Source organism: Babylonia areolata, chromosome 24 (genome assembly GCF_041734735.1).
Source record: "Babylonia areolata isolate BAREFJ2019XMU chromosome 24, ASM4173473v1, whole genome shotgun sequence".
Classification (NCBI taxonomy): domain Eukaryota; kingdom Metazoa; phylum Mollusca; class Gastropoda; order Neogastropoda; family Buccinidae; genus Babylonia; species Babylonia areolata.
In genome coordinates, this window is record NC_134899.1 from 44,569,195 (window position 1) to 44,591,274 (window position 22,080).

At 46.4% G+C, this 22,080-nt stretch overlaps 1 protein-coding gene across 1 annotated transcript in view; it reads right to left on the reverse strand.

The window, feature by feature from the left end:
* Positions 1–22,080, reverse strand: part of LOC143298787 (uncharacterized) — an 80,286-nt gene that overhangs the window by 18,025 nt on the left and 40,181 nt on the right. The window contains exons 25-43 of the mRNA XM_076611749.1: positions 21,436–21,574; positions 20,686–20,720; positions 18,750–18,891; positions 16,864–17,090; positions 16,233–16,406; positions 14,763–14,949; positions 13,875–14,123; positions 11,619–11,848; positions 10,947–11,052; positions 10,099–10,215; positions 9,306–9,441; positions 8,510–8,684; positions 6,758–7,034; positions 5,439–5,625; positions 3,350–3,561; positions 2,779–3,011; positions 1,996–2,149; positions 1,222–1,400; positions 61–210 (exon numbers count right to left, since the gene is read on the reverse strand). Of these exons, the coding sequence (XP_076467864.1) occupies positions 61–210; positions 1,222–1,400; positions 1,996–2,149; positions 2,779–3,011; positions 3,350–3,561; positions 5,439–5,625; positions 6,758–7,034; positions 8,510–8,684; positions 9,306–9,441; positions 10,099–10,215; positions 10,947–11,052; positions 11,619–11,848; positions 13,875–14,123; positions 14,763–14,949; positions 16,233–16,406; positions 16,864–17,090; positions 18,750–18,891; positions 20,686–20,720; positions 21,436–21,574 (3,309 nt within the window). The remainder of the gene's footprint in view (positions 1–60; positions 211–1,221; positions 1,401–1,995; positions 2,150–2,778; positions 3,012–3,349; positions 3,562–5,438; positions 5,626–6,757; positions 7,035–8,509; positions 8,685–9,305; positions 9,442–10,098; positions 10,216–10,946; positions 11,053–11,618; positions 11,849–13,874; positions 14,124–14,762; positions 14,950–16,232; positions 16,407–16,863; positions 17,091–18,749; positions 18,892–20,685; positions 20,721–21,435; positions 21,575–22,080) is intronic.

A 22,080-nucleotide genomic window follows, 5' to 3' on the forward strand; every position in this document is an offset into this window, starting at 1 on the left:
TGCAGTGTGGTGTCATCTACCCATATCATGGTGTGTGTGCAGTGTCGTGTGTGCACGCACCCCGTTGACAGCCCAGATGGTGACATAGACGTCAAGACCAGAGGTGAGGGTGGAGGTGGGCAGGGTGTAGACCTGAACGAAGCCTTCATCCTCGTGCTCGTAGTCCGTGCTGTTGGTGTCTGTGTGCAGGGCCACTGATGTCTCTCCGTCCTGTCCACACCACGTTACTGTCTGTACTGTTGGTGTCGTGTCCACACCACGTTACTGTCTGTACTGTTGGTGTCGTGTCCACACCACGTTACTGTCTGTACTGTTGGTGTCGTGTCCACACCACGTTACTGTCTGTACTGTTGGTGTCATGTCCACACCACGTTACTGTCTGTACTGTTGGTGTCGTGTCCACACCACGTTACACCCTGTACTGTTGGTGTCGTGTCCACACTACGTTACTGTCTGTACTGTTGGTGTCGTGTCCACACCACGTTACTGTCTGTACTGTTGGTGTCGTGTCCACACCACGTTACTGTCTGTACCGTTGGTGTTGTGTCCACACCATGTTACTGTCTGTACCGTTGGTGTCGTGTCCACACCATGTTACTGTCTGTACTGTTTGTGTCCACACCACGTTACTGTCTGTACTGTTGGTGTCGTGTCCACACCACGTTACTGTGTACTGTTGGTGTCGTGTCCACACCACGTTACTGTCTGTACTGTTGGTGTTGTGTCCAGTCCACAGCAGTACACTGCAGTATAGGTCGGTCCAGTCCAGTGCAGTGCACCATAGTTTTGTCCAGTGTAGTATTGTTCTGTCAACTGTAGCACAGTCTAGTTCTGACCAGATCAGTATAGATCTCACCACTGTAGTGTAGTGTAGTGCACTGCAGCATTTTCCCGTGCCGTTCAGACTTCTAAATTTCGACTCGGTATAGTTCATTTAGAAACACTTCATTCCATCCAGTACAGTTTAGACCATCCTATTACAGTTCAGTCTGGAACCATTTCATTCATCCCAATACTAAACACAGTTTAGTTAGTCCTTATCCAGTACAGTTTAGTCCTTATCCAGTACAGTTTAGTCCTTATCCGGAACAGTTTAGTCCTAAGCCAGTACACTTTAGTCCTTATCCGGAACAGTTCGGTCCAACACAGTAAAATCAAATCTATCCAGCACAGTTCAGTCCAGACACACACGGCTCCACCCTCACAAACACACGCACTGACCTGGTTCAGATCGGAGGCGAAGGGCGTGGTGCCCACACTGACGTGGTAACCATGGATACCAGAGTGCTGGTCCTGGAAGCCCACCCAGGCCAGGGTCAGGGAGTCTGACGTCCACTGCATCCAGGTGGCCCCGTGACGCTGGAGGTCGGCCGCGTGGTCTGTCTCAATGGCCAGCATGCCTGGAACACAAAACACACATATTTAACTCTGTGCCAATGGCCAGCATGTCTGGAACATACAGCATTTAACTCTGTGTCAATGGCCATCATGTCTGGAACAAACAGCATTGAACTTTTTGTCAATGGCCAGCATGTCTGGAACACACAGCCTTTAACTATGTGCCACTAAAGGTTTGCCTTTAACGACATTCTGTAGAAAAACCTACATTGATAGGAAAACAAATATGCATGCAGACAGAAAAGAAATATGGGTGGCTCTGGCTCATCCACTCCATTTCCCCCAAGAAAAGCAGCAAGGATTTCACACACATGTTCTGACAAATGCGTGTTGTACAATACAATGCAAAATAAGAGGTTAGAGATCAGACACACAGACTGACAGGCACAGACACAGACAAAACAGCGGAACGAAGGAATGTGTTATGCAATATATCAAAGGTCAGATACATAGACAGACAATAGAGCCGCGGGGGAAGGAGGTGGGGCTGGGGGGCGGTGTGGGGGGAGTGAGGGGGCGGGGACTGGAATATAACATATCAGAGGACAGACAGACACACAGAGATACTGGCAGGGACAGACAGACAGACAGACTGACCAGTAGAGGGAGGAGAGCTGTCATGCAATATATCAGCTGTCACAGACGTCGTGCATAACCCTGCCAGGTTGCAGGCTGTGACCTTGACATTGTATACACTGCCGTCGTGAAGGGTCAAGGACGTGAACTTGTACTCCGTCAAAGGGCCCGGAACCTGTAGGTCAACAAATCTATCAAGTCAGTTACAGACGTATAATAAGTTAGTCAAACGTATCAAATCAATTATATACATATAAGATGTTAGCCAAACCCACCCAGTCAGTTAGGGGTATGAACTGGACAGGTGAAGGGTGGAAGAAGAATTACCTGGACAGGTGAAGGGTGGAAGAAGAATTACCTGGACAGGTGAAGAGTGGAAGAATTACCTGGACAGGTGAGGGGTGGAAGAAGAATTACCTGGACAGGTGAAGAGTGGAAGAATTACCTGGACAGGTGAGGGGTGGAAGAAGAATTACCTGGACAGGTGAGGCTTGGAAGAATTACCTGGACAGGTGAGGGGTGGAAGAATTACCTGGACAGGTGAGGGGTGGAAGAATTACCTGGACAGGTGAGGGGTGGAAGAAGAATTACCTGGACAGGTGAGGGGTGGAAGAATTACCTGGACAGGTGAGGGGTGGAAGATTTACATGGACAGGTGAGGGGTGGAAGAAGAATTACCTGGACAGGTGAGGGGTGGAAGAATTACCTGGACAGTTGAGGGGTGGAAGAAGAATTACCTGGACAGGTGAGGGGTGGAAGAAGAATTACCTGGACAGGTGGACAGGTGAGGGGTGGAAGAATTACCTGGACAGGTGAGGGATGGAAGTACCCGTACAGGTGGGAGTGCAGTGACAGGTGCTGGGAGGCAATGTGGGACTGGGGGTCAGTGAAGGCCCAGCGGACGGCCAGGAGATCTGTGCTGACCACTGTTCTGTTGTCCACACTACCCTGCCCTGACCACAGCTGTGCGGCAGTCTGGACCTCTGGGCCACTGCTGTCCACCTGGAAGCCGTTGGAACTCACTTCCACCTGGTTACCTGTGTCACACACAGACAGACAAACAGACACACACACACACACAAACACACACACATACACACACACACACACACAGACAGTTCAGTCGTGCAAAAGAGTCCCATGGTAAGAATCTCGGATGTGTCCCAATACAAGGCACTGAATAATACCTTCCGTCACTGGGAATGGGAAACGAACAGATGGGATGCATTCTGTGTGGTACGAATAGTCTAGTTGTATAGACGTATGGATGACCTTTCTCACCCTCCTGCCCCCCTCCCTAAATTCATATGCAAATTCAGACACACACACATAGACACACACACATATACACACAGACACACACAGACACACACACCTGCGGCATCCCAAGCGGTGACAGTGATGTAGACAGTCTGTCCTTCAGGCAGCGGGGAACTCAGGTCTTTGCTGAAGGCGGAAAACACCAGTCCCACGTGACGCTGGTTCATGACGTCACTTCCGCCGGGTGTGGTTCCCGCCCTCCAGGCAAAGCTGTGCAGCCCTGACCCTGCGTCCTGGAACCCGCGCCATTGGGCTCCCAACACATCCCTGAAACATCCCAGTGACCCCACAGTGACCCCACCACATCCCTGAAACATCCCGGTGACCCCACAGTGACCCCACCACATCCCTGAAACATCCCGGTGACCCCACAGTGACCCCACCACATCCCTGAAACATCCCGGTGACCCCACAACATTCCTGAAACATCCCAGTGACCCCACTACATCCCTGAAACATCCTGGTGACTCCACAGTGACCCCACCACATCCCTGAAACATCCTGGTGACTCCACAGTGACCCCAGCACATCCCTGAAACATCCCGGTGACCCCACAATGACCCCACCACACCCCGTTGACCCCACAGTGACCCCACCACATCCCTGAAACATCCCAGTGACCCCACAGTGACCCCACCACATCCCTGAAACATCCCAGTGACCACACAGTGACCCCACTACATCCCTGAAAGATCCTGCCCTGTCATATATACGTCACTGACCCCACGGTTACCTCATAAAATTACTAAAATATCCAAAGAAAGAAAGAAAAGAAAAGAAAAAGAAAGAAAGGGAAAAAAGGAATTAGAGTACACATCTGACGTGATTGCTGATGTTTTCGTCTTCTTGAAATAAAGAAAGAAAGCTTGATTACTGATGTTTTTGTCTTCTTGAATGAATGAAAGAAAGAAAGAAAGAAAGAAAGTATTGACGAAGAAAGAACGAAATAACGAAAGGAAGAAATGGCAGAAAGAAATGAAGGGAAAATGAAAAACCAACGAACGAACGAACGAAATAAAGAAGGAAAGACAGGAGAAAGACAAGAAGAAAAGGGACATGACCTGCAAAAATATAAGCAGACGGAAAGTGAAGAAAATCTTTGCGTCCAAGAAAGAAAGAAAGAACGGAAGGAAAGAAGCAGACCTGTGTGTCTGGTAACTGATGTCTTCGTCTTCAGGAAAGAAAGAAAGGCAGAAAGACAGACAGACAGACAGACAGACAGACAGAAAGAAATGAAGCAGACCTGTGTGCCTGTTAACTGATGTCCACGTCTCCAGGAAAGAAAGAAATAAAGGCAGAAAGAAATACAGACAGACAGACAGACTGAAAGAAAGAAAGAAAGGAAGGAAGGAAGAAGAAATGAAAGAAAAGAGAGGCAGAAAGAAAGAAAAGAAAAGAAAGAGAAAGAAAGAAAAAAGGAAAGAAAAGAAAAGAAAGAAAGAAAGAAAGAAGAAAAGAAAGGTAGAGAGAAAAAGAGGCAGCAGACCTGTGTGCCTGGTAACTGATGTCCTTGTCTCCAGGAAAGAAAGAAAGAAGAAAAGAAAGAATGAAAAGAAAGGAAAGAAAGAAAAGAAATAGAAAGAAAGAAAGAAAGAAGAAAAGAAACGAAGGCAGAAAGACAGAGTCAGCAGACCTGTGTGCCTGGTAACTGATGTCAACGTCTCCAAGAAAGAAAGAAAGAAAGAAAGTAAGTAAGCAGGCCTGATAACTGATGTCCTCTTGTCCAGGAAAGAAAGAAAGAAAGAAAAAGTGAGCAGACCTGTGTGCCTGATAACTGATGTCCTGGTGTCCGGGAAAGAAAGAAAGAAAGAAAGAAAGAAAAAAAAAAGGAAGCAGACTAGAGTGCCAGGTAACTGATGTCCTCGTTTCCAAGGATGAAAGATGGAAAGAAAGAAAGAAAGAAGAAAAGAAAGAAAGAAGAAGAGAAGAAAAAAAAGAAAGACAGACAGACAGAAAGGAAGGAAGGAAAGAAGGAAGGAAGACAGCAGACCTGTGTGCCTGGTAACCGATGTCCTTGTCTCCAAGAAAGAAAGAAGAGAAAGGAAGGAAGTAAGGAAGAAAGCAAACCTGTGTGCCTGGTAACCGATGTCCTTGTCTCCAAGAAAGAAAGAAGAGAAAGGAAGGAAGTAAGGAAGAAAGCAAACCTGTGTGCCTGGTAACCGATGTCCTCGTCTCCCATCCCGTCCCACACGGCTCCCCTCAGGGGCGGAGTGACGTCAATCATGACGCCATCTGACGTCACCTGCGTGCAGTCGTCCAGCGCGTTACAGGCAGTGACGGTGGTGTAGTACCTCACCTCGTGACGCAGGGGTGCGTGGCTCCACCTAACCTCTGGTACGCAACAGAGGGAAACCATAATTATAGTCATACCGTAGGTATTGGCATTCTCCTGGGATTCCTTGAGAATAGTGGCAAGATGGTTATGCACCTGTGTATTGTAATGTAATGTAATGTAATGTATTGTGCTACATTCAACTGTTATGATTTTTTTTTCTCTCAAGGCCTGACTAAGCGCGTTGGGTTACGCTGCTGGTCAGGCATCTGCTTGGCAGATGTGGTGTAGCGTATATGGATTTGTCCGAACGCAGTGACGCCTCCTTGAGCTACTGAAACTGAAACTGAATTGTGTTGCGTTGTATTGTATTGTACTGCATTATATTGTACTGAATTGTGTTGCGTTGCGTTACATTGTATTGTATTGGTATTGCATTGCATTGCATTGTATGGTATTTTTTCACAACATATTTCTCTGTGTAAATTTCTGGTTCTCCGTCGGGAAAGCACGGCACCAAAGTGCAGCGCAACCCTTTCCTTCTTCTTTTTTCTCTGCCTGCAACTGTATTGATTCTCCTCACAATGTGGATTTTTTTAAAAAACAGAATTATGTAAGGGACAACCCTTTGTTGCCGCGAGTTCTTTTACGCGTGCTAAGCACACCTTGCACAAGGGACCTCGGTTATTCTTCTCACTCAGACCATCACTCAAGGCCTAGTGGAGACAGGAGTATAAACCACGCTCCAAATATAAACAGGGAATGGAACCCATGGATACTCGTTTCCTGAGGAAGTCGGAAGCATTACCACAAGGCCACCGCTCTACCAGGTGCTGCCATGCACACCTGAAAAAGACATTTCTCTAACACCTGTGCACACCACTAGAGCCACAGTTTTTTTTGTTTTGTTTTGTTTTTTGTTTTTTTACATGAAGCCCACGGTTTCATACAGGACAACATTCCTTGGTGACGCAGACCACTGCCTACATATATGCATGTAGCTTATTTATAGAGCAAACACTCGCATGCCATGCCCCCTGCTCTCTCTCTCTCTCTCTCTCTCTCTCTCTCACACACACACACACACACACACACAAACACACACATACACACGCAAACACACACATAAACACACACACGCGCGCGCGCGCGCGCGCACGCGCACGCAAACACAAACACACATGCACACACCCTGAGACAGGCCGACGTCCATGTCCGTGACGACGTCACCACAGGCGGGACACGTGCCCAGTCTGACGCTGTAAGACGTCACCGGGGACAGCGTACTGCCGAACCCTGACCAGAAGGCCATGACGTCATTAACTGACGTCAAAAAGTCCACGTCCTCCGGCGTCTGCCCGGCACGTGCAGAGGGACCGTCCATCACGTGACCCGACAAGACCGACGTCGTCATGACAACCACTGGTCTGGAGACTCTGGCTGTGCGGAGTGCTGCTCGGTTGACTGCCTGCAGGAGAGAAAAGACCCACCCCTTTACCCACTATGTTGAGTGTCATCACCCCTCTACCTGTGGTATACACTGTGTTGTCATTACCCCTTTACCTGTGGTATACACCATGTTGTCATCACCCCTTTACCTGTGGTATACACCATGTTGTCATCACCCCTTTACCTGTGGTATACACCATATTGGTTGTCATCACCTCTTTACCTGTGGTATACACCATGTTGTCATCACCCCTATCCTGTGGTATACACCATGTTGGTTGTCATCACCCCTTTACCTGTGGTATACACTATGTTGTCATCACCCCTCTACCTGTGGTATACACCATGTTGGTTGTCATCACCCCTTTACCTGTGGTATACACCATGTTGTCATCACCCCTTTACCTGTGGTATACACCATGCTGTCATCACCCCTTTACCTGTGGTATACACCATGTTGTCATCTCCCCTTTACCTGTGGTATACACCGTGTTGTCATCACCCCTTTACCTGTGGTATATACCATGTAGGTTGTCATCACTCCTTTACCTGTGGCATACACCGTGTTGTCATCACCCCTTTACCTGTGGTATACACCATGTTGTCATCACCCCTTTACCTGTGGTATACACCATGTTGGTTGTCATCACCCCTTTACCTGTGGTATACACCATGTTGGTTGTCATCACCCCTTTACCTGTGGTATACACCATGTTGTCATCACCCCTTTACCTGTGGTATACACCATGTTGTCATCACCCCTTTACCTGTGGTATACACCATGTTGTCATCACCCCTTTACCTGTGGTATACACTATGTTGGTTGTCATCACCCCTCTACCTGTGGTATACACCATGTTGTCATCACCCCTTTACCTGTGGTATACACCATGTTGTCATCACCCCTTTACCTGTGGTATACACCGTGTTGGTTGTCATCACCCCTTTACCTGTGGTATACACCGTGTTGATTGTCATCACCCCTTTACCTGCGGTATACACCGTGTTGAGTGTCATTACCCCTTTACCGATAATGATTAATCCTATCTGTGACACCGTAATAACACACTGTTTGTAATAATAATCAAAAAACATATTCATATAATGCCGAATTTTGTGCAGACACAAATGAAAACAGTCACACACCGGTCATTCACACGCATGCATTACATACGATTTAGAGAGATGAAAGGCAGTACTTATAATTACATGTAAATAGAAAGCTTAAGAAACTGTAAACAGCGAAGGGGCAGGGGAAGGTGCTGTTTTGCAAAGAGGTAGGTTTTAAGGCCAGACTTGAAAGAACGGACAGAAGGGATTCGACGAAACGAAAGAGGGAGCCCATCCCAAGAGTACTGCCCAGAGGCAGAGAAAGAGCAATTGTTCAGCTGACTGAAACACCATTTAACTGGACGTACTCCATTCGACTCAACCTAAGGAGACCTTGGCCCCACATAATTCCACCAACCAACCCACATACCAACCAAAACTCACGGAAATGGTGACGTAATAAGCGTGTCCGTTGCGCAAAGCGAACTCCGTATGAAATTCGCCGCAATCGTCAGTGACCTTTTGACCCTTCATGAGGTCATCATGACCTGGCCTTGACCCCAGGGAGACCAGGTAGTGATCAACACCGCTGTCCTGGTCGGTGAATGTGTCAGTCCAGCTGTGAGAGACACAACACACCCTTGTTACGGTGACTCCGATACCACTGTCGTCATCAGCATCATCGTCATCAATATCATCAGCATCGCCACCAACACCATCACCATCATCATCAATATCATCTTCATCACCACCACTATCATCATCATCATCATTACCACCACCACCACCATAATCATCACAATCATCAGCATCGTCCTCGTAACGTAATCATGATCATCACCATCATCCATTCGTTATCAACATTATCACCATCATTCTACCCCAGCAATCATAACCACTGGATGAATTTCAGCACCTGTCGTTTCACAGAGCTGGAATGCAGATACCAAACTAGTGAACCTTAAAAAATGAAGAAAGATATCAACCACATGCCTTCACAGCGACAGTACTAAGAAGAAGAAGAAGAAGAAGAAGAAGAAGAAGAAGAAGAAGAAGAAGAACAACAACAACAACAACAACAACAGCGAAGAGAAGCAGGAGGAGAAGAAGAAGAAGAGCAATGGTAATAGTAATAGTAGTGACTACAATAACAGCAATAATGATACAGCTACTGCTACTACTACTACCACTAATGATACAAAAAATATCGTCAGGTCTTGAAAACAGCAATGGGACCCACCAGAGACTGAATGCAGAAACGGAAGTGATGAAGGGCCGGGGGAAGCGGAAGTGGTCTGACGTCACGAGGGGAGGGGTGGTGTCCACCACAAAGCCTTCACTGCTGACCGCCACAGTCCGCCCCACGTGGTCCTGGGCTGTCACGCCACACACACACACACACACTCACACACACACACACACACACACACACACACACATGCATGCATGCATGTACACAAACACACTGGGCCAATTTTAAAACATTACTCACATTGATCATTATGTCCAGCAGGAAAATGTCTATTCATCAAACGTCAGGCAGACAACACATCAATTGAATTTTAAAAAAAACAAACACGCTTCCTGAAAAAAAGACCAATGAAATAAACAGCTGACAGCCATGCAACACATACCAGACATATAGTTTTGTAAATGTTTATGGTTTCAAATTTCAAAGGATATGATGATGGTTAAAAGGATCGGGGGACTATTTCGGGAACATTATTTTCCGTCATGTCTCTAGCTCACTTCACCAAAACAAAGGTGTGAAGGCTGAAGGCATAATCCACTACAGAGATTCCCCTGAGGCCTGAAGACTGGCCCCGTGCTGTAGACACACCCTCCTGGTCACCGGTCTAAAACAGCGCGACGTTATGAAACTGACGGACAACTTGAGGGAAAGCGGGAACCTAACTCTAGCTCGCTCTGTTCCCCTGAAAACTGTGAAAGAGGAGACTGTGTTGCTGTAGACACAGTGAGGTGGCAGGATCAGAACAGTTATTCTTCTGACAGACACCATCTGCATGACTGACCTTGCACAGTGACGTAATAAAGATGGCCGTCCTGCATGTGGAGGGAGTGCAGGGTCACAGAGTTGACCAGTCCTACGTCATGGAACTTGCACACCTCCTGTCCACCCCTCACCGACCCTGAACACACCAGCTGACACGGTGACGTAAACACTTACAAACACACTTGCAAATTCACTAAACGACAGCCAGCTGGCATGACAGAATACGACTGTGGTGAATAATTTCACGACATCAACAACATCAGCGACAACAATAATAACATCACCACATAACACTCACGAACAGCCAGATGAGAGAACATAAGGCCACTGTTAATATGAACACTTGAAAATCAACAGCAGCAGCAGCAGTAGTAAGAACAACAACAGCAGCAACAGCATAAGATACAACAGCAGTAGCAACAGCATCAACAACAGAAACAACAACAACTACAACAACTCAGGACATTCTCCGACAGTCAGATGACAGGACAAAATTCCACAGTAATGAACATTCAAACAACAACAACAACAACAACCACAACAACTGCGACGACGACAGCGTGCTAAACTGTCCACGGCCACCTGATAGGACACAACGGTGAGGACTCTCGCAACAACATTGGAACAGTAACATCAACACCACCAACAACAACACCACCAACACTGACACCATTGGAACAACAGCAACAGCATCAGAACAACAGCAACACCACACTATCAACACCACCACCACCAACAACATCAACAACATCACCACCAACACCACCACCACCACCAAAAACACACATACCACCACCAACACCAATACCACCAACACCACCACCACCAACATCACCACCACCAGCAGCACCAGCACAGGCCACTGACCGACAGCCAGCTGGTAGGACAGAAGACCGCTGTGGTGAGCGCTCTGTCCCAGTTCCTCGATGTCACTGAAGCCACTCCACCGGACAGACAGCGCTCTGCCCGACGTCTGCAACACAGCACAGGGGACAGCACTCACTCCTGTCAGTGACGTGAACTGGATACGGGGTCAAGCCACAACAGAGTTACCTTACCCTGACGTGGCAGTGCACACAAACAATGCACATTATCATCTTGCATGCGTTCCCTGTCCTAGCCACCCAATCCTCGAAAAAACAAAACCCCGAAGATTTTAACAAAAAACCAACAACAACAACAAAAAACAAAAAAGTGCAAAGTTAGCAGTTCTGTTCAATAACTATAGCATTCTCCATGAGGGAGGAATCAAAAAATATATATACAGAGAGAGAGAGAAATAGGAAAACAAAGAGAGATAGGTGTTTAGATATACAGATAGACTGACAGGCAGATAGCAGGTTAGGTAGAAGGAGAGGGACAGACAGACAGACAGAGACAGAGACACACAGAGAGAGAAACAAAGACAGACAGAGACGGAAAGAGATGGAGAGAGAGCGACAGAGAGAGAGAGAGAGGGGAGAGAGAGAGAGATAGAGATGCAAAGAGAGAGAGACAGAGAGAGATACAGACTAACAGAAATAAGACAGAGAGACTCACCTGGTACAGTCCGTTCAGCAACCCGTCGACCCAAACCGTGCCTGGCTGTGGTGACGTCAGATCGACAGTGACGCCATCACTGCATACGCTGACGTCAGGGAGCTGCTCCGTCCACTTTTCATACGTCACCGTTTCCGCCTCGGCGTGAATGCAGACGTAATAGTGACGTCCATTTTCCAGCAGTGGCCTCGAGTGGTCCGGTCCGAAATGGACGTTAACGTATTTCTGCTCTGTGCGAGACACAGCGACAAAAGGGCCCAGGTCCTAAACACATGCATGATGTGTATTCTGGCCATGTAACACGTCATGTACAGTACGCCTGAAATGCACATGGTGGTGCTGTGACTTTAAACAACGATGAGCTCACCAGATAATCCACACAGCCCTGTTGCTGTTTCTTCTGAAGGCCAGTGTGTGTGTGTGTGTGTGTGTGTGTGTGTGTGTGTCTGTGTCTGTGTTAGTGTCTGTGTGCGTGCGTACACGCGCCAATTCCTCTTCATTCTCTGTCAGTTCGTTGCATAATTCACACACATTTTTCCTCTTCATAAATGTACTGTGTGGTTTACAACAGACACCTCTCGCCTTCACAAAACTACTCTGTGGTTTACAACACACACATCTCCCCTTTATTCTGTGTGGTTTACAGCACACATCTCTTCCCTTCATAAATGTACTGCGTGGTTTACAGCACACACATCTCTCCTTCATAAATGTACTGCGTGGTTTACAACACACACACACACACACATCTCTCCCCTTCATAAATATACTGCATAGTTTACAACACACATCTCTCCCCTTCATAAATATACTGCATGGTTTACAACACACACATCTCTCCTTCATAAATGTACTGCGTGGTTTACAACACACACATCTCTCCTTCATAAATGTACTGCATGGTTTACAACACACATCTCTCCTTCATAAATGTACTGCATGATTTACAACACACGTCTCTCCCCTTCATAAATGTACTGCTCGCTTTACTGCACACGACCCACCCTGCTCTCCAAGAGGCCACCTGTAATTCGTTTTTTTTCACTGAAGCATAAGCTGCAGTTCTCTCATTTCTGCAGAATTAACAATCACATCAAAGCAGATGATAAGTGTGGTACAGCAAGACGAGTTAACGTTCAAATTACATGCTTGCCCTGTGTATGATACTGTCAACGAAGTCTTTAATTGCATATTTAGAGATTACTACCACAATTTTGGAATTATTCTCCCTGGGTATCAGTCTCTATCTGTCTGTCTGTGTCTGTCTGTCTCTCTTTCTCACACACACACACACACACACACTCTCACACACACACACACACACACGCACAAACACACACACGCACACACACAAATGAAACATTACACATTAAATTCTGTAAGCAAATACTTGGATTACACAAAAAATCTATGGTGCTTCCTAAGTTAGGTGAATTGGGCAGATTCCCAATAAGTTTAAAAATGATATGCCAAATTATTACATTCTGGATTCACACAATTCAATGACCAGAAACTTCTCTCATCAACAAATTATATAAGTCCATGTACCAACTAGAAAATACAACTTCCCCATGGTTGACATTTGTTAGAAAGATACTCGAAATTATAGGCCTTGATCACATTAGGAAAAAAACAATTGACATTCATCTAAAAAAATGAGAAAACGAATATATTAGATGCTGGAAAGATAAAAGAGAAAAAAACCCATTAAAACTAAGAGTTTGTAGAGTTTGTAGCAGAGTACAAAACTGAAACCTATCTTTTGAATATATCAGATACAAAACACAGACAAGCTTTAACAAAACTCACAATAAGTGCGCATGACCTAAAAACTGAAAAGGGTAGATATTTAAATATTCCACGAGCAGGCAGACTGTGTAGCAAGTGTAACATATTGGAAGACGAAATCCATCTTCCTGATCACTGCATTAAATAGAAAGCCTTCAGGGAAACATTTATAAAAGATGTTCAAAATTCGAATAACACAGGAAATATTCCCAGTCAGCTGATGAAAACAGAAGATGAACAAAAACAAACAAGATTAGAAAAAAAAATGTTTATGAATGCTATTCCAATCTATGACGTTAATTAATCAATTGTCTATATTTACCTGTGCTTGTGTCTTATGAACCTTAAGGTTTCATGACATTAAAATTCATACTATTCTATTCTGTTTACACACACACACACACACACACACACACACACACGCGCGCGCGCGCGCACACACACACACACACACACACACACACATACTGGTGACGTTCCCACAGGCGATGTGCAGAGGGGAAGAGCAGGGGTCAATCAGGGGCTGAGCGTTGGGGTCCCGGAAGTGTGACGTCACATCCGCCCCCTGACTGCTGAGCACCGCCCATGTGACGTAAGAGTGACGTAAGGAGGGCCAGACAGCAGAGAGCAGGTGGGGGTAGGGGGTGTAGTCACGGTCCCCCCCACTCCAGCCCTCAGTGAAACCCAGGGTGATGGGCTGACCATTGGAGGGATCGTCTGTGTGCACGTGTCACCATGATGAAGTTTATGTCATCGTTATCATCATCATTATTATCATCATCATCATTATCACCATCATCATCACCACCACCATCATCATCACCACCATCATCATCATCACCATCACCATCATCCGTTTCAGCTTCAGTTTCTTAAGGAGGCGTCACTGCGTTCGGACAAATCCATGTACGCTACACCACATCTGCTGTGCAGACGCCTGACAGTAGCATAATCAAACGCTCTTGTCAGGCCTTGAGCGCATGCTTATATATTTGTGTACCTATCAGAGTGGATTTCTTTTTACATAATTTTGCCAGAGGACAACACTCTCGTTGCAATGGGTTCTCTTTCAGTGTGCCAAGTGCGTGCTGCACACGGGAAATCGGTTTATCACCTCATCCAAAAGATGAAAGAAACGCTCAGTTTGATTTTTTCGCGAGAGCGGGATTCGAACCCACACCCTCACGGACTCTCTGCATTGGCAGCTGAGCGTCTTAACCAATCTGCCACCTTCCTCCACCACCACCACCACAACCATTACCACCACCCATCACCACTACCATCACCACCACAACCATCACCATTACCATCATCACCATCAACACCACCATCACCACCACCACCCCCACCACTGACCGGGGGAGGGGGAGCCCACAGCGTCCAGCACCAGTCTGGCAGTGATGGGGGCGGGGTCCACAGCCTGGCAGTCCTCCACCTCGCTGCTGGCCACTGACGTCAGCCCCACCCGGTTCACCCCGCGCACCATCAGCCTCACGCACTTCTTCAGGCTCAGCTCTCCTGCCAGGGACACCTGGAACTGGACCTGCACACACCCCGTGCAACGACGTCCTTGGTATACACCCCGTGCAACAACGTACTGGGTGCACACCCTGTACAACGACGTCCTGGGTACACACCCCGTGCAACGACGTCCTGGGTACACATCCCGTGCAACGACGTCCTTGTTACACACCCTGTACAACAACGTCCTGGGTACACACCCTGTACAACAACGTCCTGGGTACACACTCTGTACAACGACGTCCTGCGTACATACCCCGTGCAACGACGTCCTGGGAACACATCCCGTGCAACGACGTCCTTGTTATACACCCTGTACAACGACGTCCTGGGTACACACCCTGTACAACGACGTCCTGGGTACACACCCCGTACAACGACGTCCTGGGTACACACCCTGTACAACGACGTCCTGGGTACACACCCTGTACAACGACGTCCTGGGTACACACCCTGTACAACGACGTCCTGGGTACACACCCTGTACAACAACGTCCTGGGTACACACCCTGTACAACAACGTCCTGGGTACACACCCTGTACAACAACGTCCTGGGTACACACCCTGTACAACAACGTCCTGGTACACGTCCCGTGCAACGACGTCCTTGGTACACACCCTGTACAACAACGTCCTGGGTACACACCCTGTACAACAACGTCCTGGGTACACATCCCGTGCAACGACGTCCTGGGTACACACCCTGTACAACAACGTCCTGGGTACACACCCTGTACAACAACGTCCTGGGTACAAACCCTGTACAACGACGTCCTGGGTACACACCCTGTACAACAACGTCCTGGGTACACACCCTGTACAACGACGCCCTGGGTACACACCCCATACAACAACGTCCTGGTTTCATACCCCGTACAACAACGTCCTGGGTAGAAACTCCGTACAACAACGTCCTCCAGACAAACGGTGGCAGTCCTACATGTGAACAGACAGCACACAGACAGTGGCAGTCCTACATGTGAACAGACATTACACAGACCACAGTCCTACATGTGAACAGACATTACACAGACAGTGGCAGTCCTACATGTGAACAGACAGCACACAGACAGAGGCAGTCCTACATTTGAACAGGCAGCACACAGACCACAGTCCTACATGTGAACAGACAGCACACAGACAGTGGCAGTCCTACATGTGAACCACCAGCACACAGACAGTGGCAGTCCTACATGTGAACAACCAACACACAGACAGTGGCAGTCCTACATGTGAACAGACAGCACACAGACAGTGGCAGTCCTACATCTCAACAGACAGCACACAGATAGTGGCAGTCCTACATGAGTGGTGTTGACAGGCAGCAGTGTGTCCAGGGAGCGCCAGGCAGTCAGCTGTGGGCCAGGAGTGGCTGCCTCCCCCTGACTCAGACACCACTGGTAGGTCAGCATGCTGGCCCGGGCCCCACCCTCCTCCTCCACGTCCCCGTCCTTCCATTTCCCCATCGTCACCACCAGCTGTGAACATTTTAAATTATGAAAACAAACTACAAAGTAATTCAAACATGAACGCATACATACATACAAACTCATACAGTGGGTGTGGAGAATTGTCGAGGGAATGGACATGGGGAGGAGGTTATTGAGAAGCACACACACACACACACACACACACACACACACACACACACGGATGCATGCACACATGCACACACACATATTACAAACAACAGCTAACAGTTGAATGGTGAGGCACTGGGTGGAGGGGTCATCAGCCATGCTTACCAATAGAAGAATTTACAACAAACTAGTTACCACCACAAAGTGGTAACGTTTATTTCACAAATTGCAGAGAATCATACAAGACCTCCCCATCGTTACTATGAGCTGGTTCATAAACACACATCCACACACACTGACATCCACGCCCACCCAATGCACCTCATACCCTCCACACACACACACACACACACACCGTGCTGTGACCAGAAGAGGTGTCATGTCTAACAGTCATAGTGCCGGGCACGGGCGGACTGGCGATGACGTAAACCCCAGAGGTGAAGACAGGCAGACTACAGGCCCGGAAGACACACCACCTGAAGGCCAGGCGGTACAACCGTCCGGACTGCAGGGACAAACCGTCAGTGTGGATGACGTCATTGCTCGGTGACGCTTCGTACGTCGTGATGTCAGTCCACGCTGCTGCACACCCATATAAAGATCACATGATGCTGAAAAACACTGCTGCACACCCATATAAAGATCACTTGATGCTGAAAAACACTGCTGCACACCCATATAAAGATCACTTGATGCTGAAAAACACTGCTGCACACCCATATAAAGATCACTTGATGCTGAAAAACACTGTTGCACACCCATATAAAGATCACTTGATGCTGAAAAACACTGCTGCACACCCATGTAAAGATCACATGATGCTGAAAAACACTGCTGCACACCCATATAAAGGTCACATGATGCTGAAAAACACTGCTGCACACCCATATAAAGGTCACATGATGCTGAAAAACACTGGAGTCTCCAATAGGTTTTTTGCAACTTTTGTTATACTTAAAATAGATTTTGTTATACATTAAATCAGTTAATATACTTGCACATGTCTGCACACACACACACACACACACACACACACACACACAACACACACACGCAAACGCACACACACAACACACACACACACACACACACACACACACACACACACACAACACACACACACACACAACACACACACACACACAAGCAACACCTGGGAGAAACAGTTGTCTATCCATTTAATACAGACATGGAATAGACTGCCTTTATCATGTAGAGAGTGCTTGAAAAGGAATGCTTTTAGGTAGTGGAGTGATGGCCTGGAGGTAACGCGTCCGCCTTGGAAGCCAGAGAATCTGAGTGCGCTGGTTCGAATCACGGTTCAGCCGCCGATATTTTCTCCCCCTCCACTAGACCTTGAGTGGTGGTCTGGACGCTAGTCATTCGGATGAGACGATAAACCGAGGTCCCGTGTGCAGCATGCATTTAGCGCACGTAAAAGAACCCACGGCAACAAAAGGGTTGTTCCTGGCAAAATTCTGTAGAAAAATCCACTTCGATAGGAAAAACAAATAAAAAAAACTACACGCAGGAAAAAATACAAAAAAAAATGGGTGGCGCTGTAGTGTAGCGACGCGCTCTCCCTGTGGAGAGCAGCCCGAATTTCGCACAGAGAAATCTGTTGTGATAAAAAGAAATACAAATACAACAAATACAAATATGTGAGATAGGGACCGTGACGGACTGAAAAAGGCAGTGATTTCCAGATCTGCACCAAAACCTCCCCTGCCTTGGTTCTCCCTGTGGAATTTGGGAAAGCAAAAGATTCTATCATCAGCAGACCAGCAGAGAGACCTTGAAGGGAGATATTTGTTTAAAAACTCAGAACTATTGCGGTTCCAGTGATTACATGAAAGCTGACATGAGATCTTGTACCTAAGTCTGAGCTCAACTTTAGGCCAGTGTCATTCTTTATAAGAGGTTACAATGTTTTCGCGACAACGCCGACAACAACAACGGCAATAACAAGCACATTATTGTGTTCAATGGATTCAATAAAACCACTTGTGCCAGCATCATTAGTCTGCACCTTTATAGTACAGGACAACAACAGTATGAACAAGAACAAGAACAACAACAAGAACAAAAACAACAATGTGCTCAACAGATAACCGAACTAGACCTTCATGTCCCTACAGTTTTATTCTACACCTGATACAGGATTTCAACAACAACAACCACACCCACAACCACAACGGACACAAACAGTGTGTTCAACAATGACATCCAAACCAGACACACCTGTGCCCGCCACGTAGACCTGCACTTTGTACAGGACATCCGGGTAGCGGTGACGTTGTTGTGACGTCATGTTCCAGTGGGCCCACAGGGAGCGCGTGGACAGCTGGTATGTGACGTCATCCTCACAGGGCACACTCACCACCTGCATTCATAATAATGATGAAGATAACTGTGATAATTGTAATGTCAATTGTGAACTTCGTCGCATCAACTTTATCCGTCAGTACTTTTCAGTTGAAGCTACTAAAACTCTTTATTTCTGCTTTTGTGCTGTCACGAATCGACTACGGTAATTCTCTTCTCATAGGCTGTCCTCATAATTTTCTTCAGCGAATTCAAAAACTTCAAAAACAATGCTGCCCGTCTGACTCTAAGAGTCCCACGTACTAATCACATTTCTCCTCACTTCCGCACTCTACACTGGCTCCCCACTGAAGCGAGAATTAAATACAAAGTTGCGTGTCTCTGCTATTCTGCTTTCAACTCCGCGGGACCTACATATCTTTCTGGCCTTATCAGTGCTTACACTCCCGCAAGAAATCCCCGCTCTTCCTCTGACTGTTACCTTTTGAAACTTCCTCGTGTCAACACAAGAACCAATGGTGAACGTTCTTTCTTCCTTGTTTCTCCTCACATCTGGAACAACCTTTCCCATCATATCCGTGCATCTGATTCTGTTTCTGCTTTTCGCTCATCACTGAACACTCATCTTTTTAAAACCTATCTATAAGCACTCTCAGCTTCCTTGTTCTCCAACATCACCTATGTCAGCTCACTTTGGATGTATGAAGAGTGGGAAAGGATGAGTGTGTGTGTGTGGAGGGGAGGGGGTAGAGGCTGGGGGAGCGGGTGTGTGTGTGTGTGTGTGGAGGGGGGGGGGCGGTGGTAGGGGGAGGGGGAGAGGGGTTTTAAGAAAGAATGGTCATGAATGAATTATGTAACTTGTAACATTTTTCTTTCATGTAAAGCGCCCTGAGCTCTTAGAGAGAAAGGGCGCTACATAAATGTACGTTATCATTATTATTACTATAATGAGAATGATAATAGTAATAATGATGATGATGATGATAGTAGTAGCAGTAGCAGGAGTAGTAAAGATAAGAAGAAGAAGAACAACAATATTTAGGATAAGAATACGAATGAGAAGAATAAGGAGAAAGTATTCATATTGCACAAACAAACGTATAGTGAGCTCCAAACGCCTTTCACGAAACAACACACACACATTAGTGCATAATGGTATACTGGTGTGGCTTTGAGCAGGTTCTCTTCCATCTTCCCATCTCAGATGACTATGACCAACTTGTGAGACATCTGTGATAGATGTCATGATAGTCTTCTTGTCAGCAACTTTCTCTGGGGGTCTCATAATTATGTTAACGATCAATTTCTCAGACCTGGACTTCTCAGAATATTCTGCTCACTGATTCAAAGATGGTGAAATCGTATGATGTCATCTCGAATACTGGCAACTATGATATCACAGTCACTGATTCAACGCAATGATGGTATCAATAACAAGATGATAATGACAATGATAATGATAAAGGGTTTTACTGAGCACAGAGGGCGGTGGGGGGGTCCATGGCAAATTTGGTTTGGTGTTGGAGTTCCGATCCGGTGTTCACCAGTTATCAAAGTCAGAGGCCCTATTTCGGCATGGCGTTGTATGCTTGGGAAAGGCACTTTACTCCGATTTTCCTCACTCAACCCAGCTGTGAATGGGTATCTGAATTCGGTCGGCGGAGTTTAAAAATGGCGGAAGAAGAGGATTGGGACCCGCCTTCCTAAGTCAAACCCCAGACACAGTGAATATGAATTAACTCCCCCTTTGGTCGTGAAAGGCTATGAGACCTTTAACTTTAACCCTTAGCTTGCTCAGCACAGTGCCCCGTTCTAGAGATGAGCGAGCTCACCGTGCACGTGCGATACTCACATCTTCATGATGCTCTGGCGACCAGGTCTGATCGTCTGCAACACGTCCACACATAGATACCACAACAGCAACAATCAAGCAACTGTCAATGTGATGCAAAAGGAGACACAGACACAGCGGTAATGCAACAAAAGCAACGCAACAAGAAAGAACAATATCAGTATGTTAAAAAAAAAGAAGAAAGATCATTCACAAAGACAAGAAGTTCTAATGTAGATCAGTATCTGTTCAAACAATTGTTTCAAAGACTCTTACGTAAATACAAAACAAAAATTGTTCTTTGATACTTAGTAAAACCTTTCATTGGTCATTAATATGCATCATATCCTGATTCCAAGCTTGGGAAATTTCCTCACACAAAGTTCATTTAAGAGAATACATAATGCAACATTTCGACCTTCAGGGGCAACAGTTGTACACAAACGTACATATTGTTTTTAAGACAAAAAGTTGCACTTTATGCATAAATCTGTGATTTAAGTTCACAGAAAATATATAATAAATCTTCTAAAATCATCTTTTACTAACGAGTGCAAGATGGGGATATGTTGATTTGTGTGTGTGTGTGTGTGTGTGTGTGTGTGTGTGTGTGTGTGTGGTTATCTCTTCGATATCATTGTTTGATTTAATAAGTAATCAAAGGCTTCGTTTCCAGTGATGCCTTTAACACTGGCACAAAGTAATGACATCCATATGGAGTCATCCATGCTTACAATGCAGTGAAATGAATACTGAACAGCTGAATCTCACCCGTGATTGCGCTACATCCGGGTCCGTCCAACACAAGTATGTCAGCCTCGCTGTGGTCCGCCTGAATGACTGTGACGCCATCACTCGTGACTGTGACGTTTCCTGCTGACGTGGTGGCCACCACGGTGACGTAGTATGTCTGTGCACACATCATTCACACAAGTGAGTTTTTGTTGAAATATTACAAAGAAAGCATGAAGAGAGAGAGAGAGAGAGAGAGAGAGTGGTCAACTAATCCGCGAATTGATGGGATTCTTTCCCTGCCTGGTCTGCTGACGCAAAGAGTTGTTGTTCACTTCAGATACAAGTTGTTAATGACGAGAACCAGCACTTGTGAGTCACAAGAACATCTTGGCATTAGATATTAACAGACATTCACCTGTCAGTCAGAAGAATGATTGATATTGACTACCCTCAACGTAACTCCTCTTTAACACGTGTGAGACACAGAAACAAACTGATGTTTGACTGTACACAGCATGGCTTCTTCATTGCACAGACAATGAGCCACAGAAACAATGTGGCGTGTGATTGCAGTTAGTATGGCAATGATTCATTTATTTTCAGACATTCATTTGTGAGTCACAGTAACAAAGAGATATTGGACCACACTCAGTATGACTTATCTTTATAGACCCTTGCATG